Source organism: Cygnus atratus, chromosome 18 (genome assembly GCF_013377495.2).
Source record: "Cygnus atratus isolate AKBS03 ecotype Queensland, Australia chromosome 18, CAtr_DNAZoo_HiC_assembly, whole genome shotgun sequence".
NCBI lineage: Eukaryota > Metazoa > Chordata > Aves > Anseriformes > Anatidae > Cygnus > Cygnus atratus.
Window position 1 is genome coordinate 4,066,593 of NC_066379.1, and position 6,000 is coordinate 4,072,592.

The window sequence follows — 6,000 nt, forward strand, 5'->3', positions numbered from 1 at the left end:
AACCCAGTGTTTTCTGACAGCTTACCTTGTGGTTTTTAAATGCTTGGAGTTTGCAGCACTGCTGCAATGAATTTTAAAATAGATACTTTGATCAAACTGAACTAGAGCTTGATCAAACTGTAGTGCACTATAATATAACAGGAAATAGAAAAAGGGGCTTAAAGGTCTCCTTACGCACACTGTGAACCGGTAACGGTAATATATAGGGCAAACCCAGGGCTTGCAGCTAAGTTAAGCAATCCCAGGACAATTGCAGACCTTTGTGGATCTGGTCCAGCCGTAGCTGGAGGACAGCACTGAGAAATCACACAGGAGAACCGGTGCAGAGCTGGAGCTTAGCAAAGTGCAGCAAAGCTTGAAAAGAGTTTGCCGAAGAACTGAACAAAGTATCTGCCTCATCTTCTGCACGCAAACCAGAGAAGGATTCATCCACACCCGCTGATGGCGGGACTCCCCATGACAGCCCTAAACCCCAGAAAACTGAAAAGCATCTCACAGTACCTGGGGTCACCCCGAACCTTGTCCTGAACTATAGCGACCACCAGAAATGAGTTTTTAGGACCCTGCAGGGCAAAAGGGTCCCAAAGCCCTACCTTGGCCAGACGCTCTTCTGGTCCTGATGTCTCCAGAGAGCCTCCTCTTCCTCACTTGTCCTTCAGCGTGGCCATGCCCAGGGCCTCCGAGCTGTAGTCGTACTGGTTGCTGGAGGACATGGAGCGTCCCCAGGAGCACTGCAGGTTGGAGCCCCTCTTGCGGAAGGAGGAGGTGAACCTGTAGAAGTTGCGGTGCCGGTTGCGCAGGTACTCCCGGTAGTTTTTGGTGAGCAGGGTGTAGAGGAAGGGGTTGATGCAGCTGTTGCTGTAGGTCAGGCAGGTCACCAGGTAGTTAATGCACTTTTGGGTTTGGGTGGTGAGCTGCAGGGAGCTGCTGTAGAGTCGCACCAGCTGCCAGATCCAGAAAGGCAGGAAGCAGGCCCAGAAGACCAGCACGATGCTGAAAATCATGATGAGGACCTTCTGCCGGGGGGACCTCTTGCTCTTCTCCTTGTGGGGCGGGTTCCTCTGAGACTCCAGGTAGGTCCTGGCCAGGCGTGTATAGAGGAAGCCGATGATGATTCCCGGGGCCATGATGCTGGTGCTGAACAGCACCGTCAGGTAGGTCCGGTAGGCGTCCACGCTCCAGGTGGGTGCACACATCCTCTTCACCTTGCCCTCCGCCTTGCTCCCCTCGGTCAGGGTGACCATCAGCATCATGGGCAGCGTCAGCAGCAGCGAGACCGACCAGACGGCGCCCGCCGTCACCTTGCGGTAGCCCCGCGACCTCTTCAGGGTGTCCAGGGGCCGGGTGACGGCCAGGTAGCGCTCGGTGCACATGAGGGTGAGGGTGAAGATGCTGGCGTGCATGGTGAGCAGGTCGAGGCTGAGCAGGATGCGGCACCCCAGGTCCCCGAAGTACCAGTCCTGGGCCAGGTAGGTGCAGACGATGAAGGGGATGGTGGAGAGGTACAGCAGGTCCGCCAGGGCCAGGCTGACGATGGAGCTGTACATGGGGGCGGCGCAGCGCGCCGAGTGGCACATCACCACCAGCGTGTACACGTTGCCCGCCATCCCGGCCACGTACATCACCGACAGCACCGTCCCGAACGCCGACGGGATGAGCAGGGGGCCTCCACCCCCGGGGGGGCCTCCCCCGCCGCCCCCGCCGCCCCCCGCCGTCCCGTTGCCCCCCGCCGCCGCCGTCCCGTTGGGCTCCATGGGCGGCGGCGGCGGCCCCGCAGCCCCTCGCTCCGAGACTCCCGGCCCCGCCGCTCCGCCCCCCGCGGGAGGGCAGCCCCCGGGGAAGGGCCGCCGCTGCCCCCCGCCCCGCTCCTCCCTCCCCCGGCCCGTTGAGGGCGCGGAGCGGCGCGGGGGGGGGGGCGGCAAGAGGGGGCTACCCAGCCGGGGAGGGAGACCCCCAGTCCTGGCCCCGACCCCGGTCCTAATCCCGGGTCCTAATCCCGGTCCCGGCCCCGGCTGCGCCCCCTGCTCCCGGAGCTCCCCGCCGCCCCCAGCCAGCCGCTCGCTGCCCTACCCGAGGCCACCCGGCTGAGGCGGCTCCGGGAAAGGCGGCTGCCCGCGGTGCTCCGCTGGTGAGGTGCGCGCAGAGACCGACCGAGGTGGAGGCAGACTTAAAACTGGGGCTGAAACAGCCTCTTTTTTTTTTTTTCCCTTTCCCTCCCCCCCCCGTACGTTCGTTCTTTTCCTTCTTTCTTTCCTTCTTTCTTTCCTTCTTTCTTTCCTTCTTTCTTTCCTTCTTTCTTTCCTTCTTTCTTTCCTTCTTTCTTTCCTTCTTTCTTTCCTTCTTTCTTTCCTTCTTTCTTTCTTTCCTTCTCTCTTTCTCTCTTTCTCTCTCTCTTTCTCTCTCTCTTTCTCTCTCTCTTTCTCTCTTTCTCTCTTTCTTTCTTTCTTTCTCTCTCTCTCTTTCTCTTTCTCTCTTTCTCTCTCTTTCTCTCTTTCCTTCTTTTTCTTCCCCTTCTTCCTTCCTCCCTCCCTTCCTCCCTCCCTTCCTTCCTTCTTCCTTTCCTTCCTTTCCTTCCTTCCCTCCCTCCCTTCCGTCCTTCCGTCCTTCTTTCCTTCTTTCCTTCTTCTTGGAAGTAGCTTGTATTTTGAGCACGGGTTCCCCTTACTCTAAATATCATAGCATTATTATGGTGAGATTTAAGTTTGGGCTTCAGTGGCAGCTGATTCACCTGAGGGGTGTGAAGTACAGACGGTGATGAATGAGGTTGACAGAAACAACTTTTCCAAAGTGTTAGATAGGAAATCTGGGGGTAGCTGCAAAATCAATGAGCACCTTCCCTTTCAATCTTGTTTTAGAGAAAGCAGAGATCAGGGCAAGCCGCAGTTAAAGGACAGCTTTCCAAGGGTATGGGAGAGCTGTATTTCCTCAGTTCGCATTGATTTCCGATAGGAATTAACCGTCTTTGATGCCTTCAAACATTTCTGCTTGCATCCAGCCTGCTAAAACGACTGTTCTGTGTTTATTTGCTTGTTTTAATCCCTGCTTAATGTGTCATCTGAGTCTCTGTAGCATGCTACATAACGGTGAAACTCTTGTTGACTCCTGTAGGAGCAGGATATAGCCCTTTAAAATACTGTATTGACTACTCGGCTGTAATTTGCTGTAAGTTAATAAACACACATAACTCTGCTTTGCTACCCAGCTCCTGAATGTACGTGTCTGTTTCCAAAGCTCTACAGAATGCCTAAAACTCAATTCAATAAAGTAGCTGGTTCCAATACGATCTAAATGCCGGTGAGGGAGAAGAAACTCAACTGATTTTTTGTCAGGCAGAGATTAGCTTTATCAGCTTCAGCTAAAAGACAAAGTTGAGATCCAGGTGCTGAGATGGAGATTTTTTTTCACTCAAAATTCGGCCTCGATCCCGTGCCAGCACCCTCAGCAGCTCCACATTCCTCTGCGGCAGCTGGACCGAGCAGCTGGGAATGCAGGCGGATACTTTACCAGGGCCAAATCCTGCCTGCATGGCAGGCAGGGGGATTGACTGCCACAGACTTCAAGTAAGATCCGGAGTTGGCATAAATAGACCATCTCTGAGAATTAGGTTGCATGCAACTTTTGCAGTCCTGTCTCCTTTTTGTTTTGAAGCCCTTTTCTGCTCTGTTTTGTCTTCTGCCCTCATTTAACGGCTGGGATGGAGGGCCAAAAGGAAGAGAATAGGCATTTTGTTGTCTGCCATGTTGCCTGCTTTGTTTTGACTGGTCCCAGAAGATGCCAGAGACAAGCAGTGATACATTCTTCTAAGCAGAGAATTACTTAATCTGTTTACTGAGTACCCAATTTCAATTTCCCGTTTTTCTTTCCAGTAGAAGACTATTTAATTGAGCAACGCTAAGCATTAGTGAGTCCACAAGACACTTGTTTTCTTAAACATGTTGGATACTCACATGTAGCCATGGGAACTTACTCCTATTAAACTCTTAACAAATTCTTTGCTGCCCAGAGTTGTTCTGCAGCAGAGCAAAGCCTGCTCTTTGGGCACGATGCACTTCGCCCCTCCGGTGCTCTGCTCTTGCAATGCACCAAGTCTCTTCTGCACACCCACAGGAACAGACACAGCACTTAATACCTGGTGGAATTGGGCCTTGGAGCGTATGACAACTGTGATCAATCAGAATTAGAAAAGGACGATGCAGGAGCCTTGGATACTGATGGCTCCTGTTTGGTTTGTACACAAGATGCACATTTTGCAGCAGTGTGGGTGACAAGCTACCGGGAGAAATGGTGAATTTTCCATTTCACCAGATGTCTAAGAAAGGACCGCAAGTGTCTTGCTGGAAGATGTGTTTTAATCAAATAGAAATACGGAGCTCAGTGCAGAATTACTGTCAGAATAAGTCTTCAGGGACATATTGCACACAAAGTCAAGTAATCAAGGATCAATTTGTCTTCTATGAACCTCAAAATCTATTAATCCCCATGTGTTTTTTCTTGTAATATCCTAAAAAGTGTTGATATGAAAATGATTAATAATGTACTTCATGTACAGAATTTCCCCTTTGGTAGCATTTGTGCAAATGCACAAAAACATACCCAGCCACCTTAAAATACAGCTCCATTTTGCGTGTTATTGTCTGTTTTGAATAGGAAGTTTTTTTCAGGTGCTCAGTGCCTAATTTTAGAATTTCCTAGCTAAATAGTCTGCTTATTAGGAAGTAGATAATAGCGGCCTATTTGAGTAGCCATGTCCAATGGCTTTTTCATAAAGCTCTTGGTTTGCTTGGTGAATAAATAGCTGGTGCTCCATTGTTTGGTTGTGAAGGTCAGCATATATATGGCGGAGCTGAAAGCTGCAGTCCTGGAAAATGGCAAGGCGGCTCTAATTACTGCATTCAGCTGTGACAGGCTTCAAAACAAGAAGAGGAAGGGCAAGAGGAAGGCAGCGAGAGAGTGCTTGGAAGCAGAGGCTCCTTGTCAGGGACTGTGCTGTGAGCCATTGTCCTCTTGCAGCGCGATGCTGCTGGAATTCAATTGCTGAGAGTGAATTATGGACTTCTGGATGGGGAAGGTATGAAATGCCTTCTTTTGGAGGAAATGCCTTCTTTATCTCCTCCTCAGCATACATCAACTTCTCACGCTCTGAACATACCGATGCTGTGGTGCTGATATCCAGCCTTTTGATGGACGGCCTTTAGCTGCACTGACTGCCTGCCCAGGTGAGCACCGCCACCTCTTGTGACGTCCTTGTTCCCTGTTACCCCATGACCACTGCTCTGGCCATTGGATTCTGGCTCAGCAGGAAGCAAAAAGACTTAACTGATCACTGGGCAAAACATCAGGAAAGTATTTAGCTTTTGCCAAATTCAGAGAGGTCTTGATACAGCTTCCATGTGAGAAAGGCAGAGGCTGAGCCAGCTCTGGAGAAGACCAAGGGTGAGGTTTGTTAGATCCCAAACACATGCTGCCAGATGAGATCCATACATTCACTTCTTAATCTCAAACTTAGGGGCTCAAAGTTATCATCTGTTGGTTTAGCGCCTGTAAATGGAATGTAATGTTGTAGTGAAAGCAGATGACAAAGAGGTATCGAAAGCAACTGCAGCATAATATCCCCTGGGATACCAGAGACTGATCTGGTTGCATTGCTCAAATGAATAGTGTACGCCGTGCAGAGCCTTTTCTCAAGTTACAAACACGCTAATATATAATCTCTGCAGCTTGGCAATTGAAGCTCAGTGGAACAATGTTTACTCTCTGCAATAATATGCACAGGTCTTCATCTGTCTTTGAAATTGTTTCTGAACCAGAATCTTCACTCAGGTGCAAATGATTACGTAAACCCATGGACCGTGAGCAGCATAACCTGCTGATCTCAGTGGAATCACTCCTGAACTGCAAAGCTATAAGCACAACCAAATTTGATCCACTTCTTCTGAAAGCTTGTCATTAATACTTACATTTACATCTGTCTTCTGCAGTCAAACATCCCCTTAAACATAA

General features: G+C 50.4%; 1 protein-coding gene across 1 annotated transcript; it reads right to left on the reverse strand.

Annotated features, from left to right (window-relative positions):
* Window positions 1-644: 644 nt before the first annotated feature.
* On the reverse strand, window positions 645-1,754 carry LOC118255605 (urotensin-2 receptor-like). Its single transcript, XM_035561927.1, has one exon. It carries the CDS (start codon window positions 1,752-1,754, stop codon window positions 645-647), a length of 1,110 nt encoding a protein of 369 aa, XP_035417820.1.
* Window positions 1,755-6,000: the final 4,246 nt, after the last annotated feature.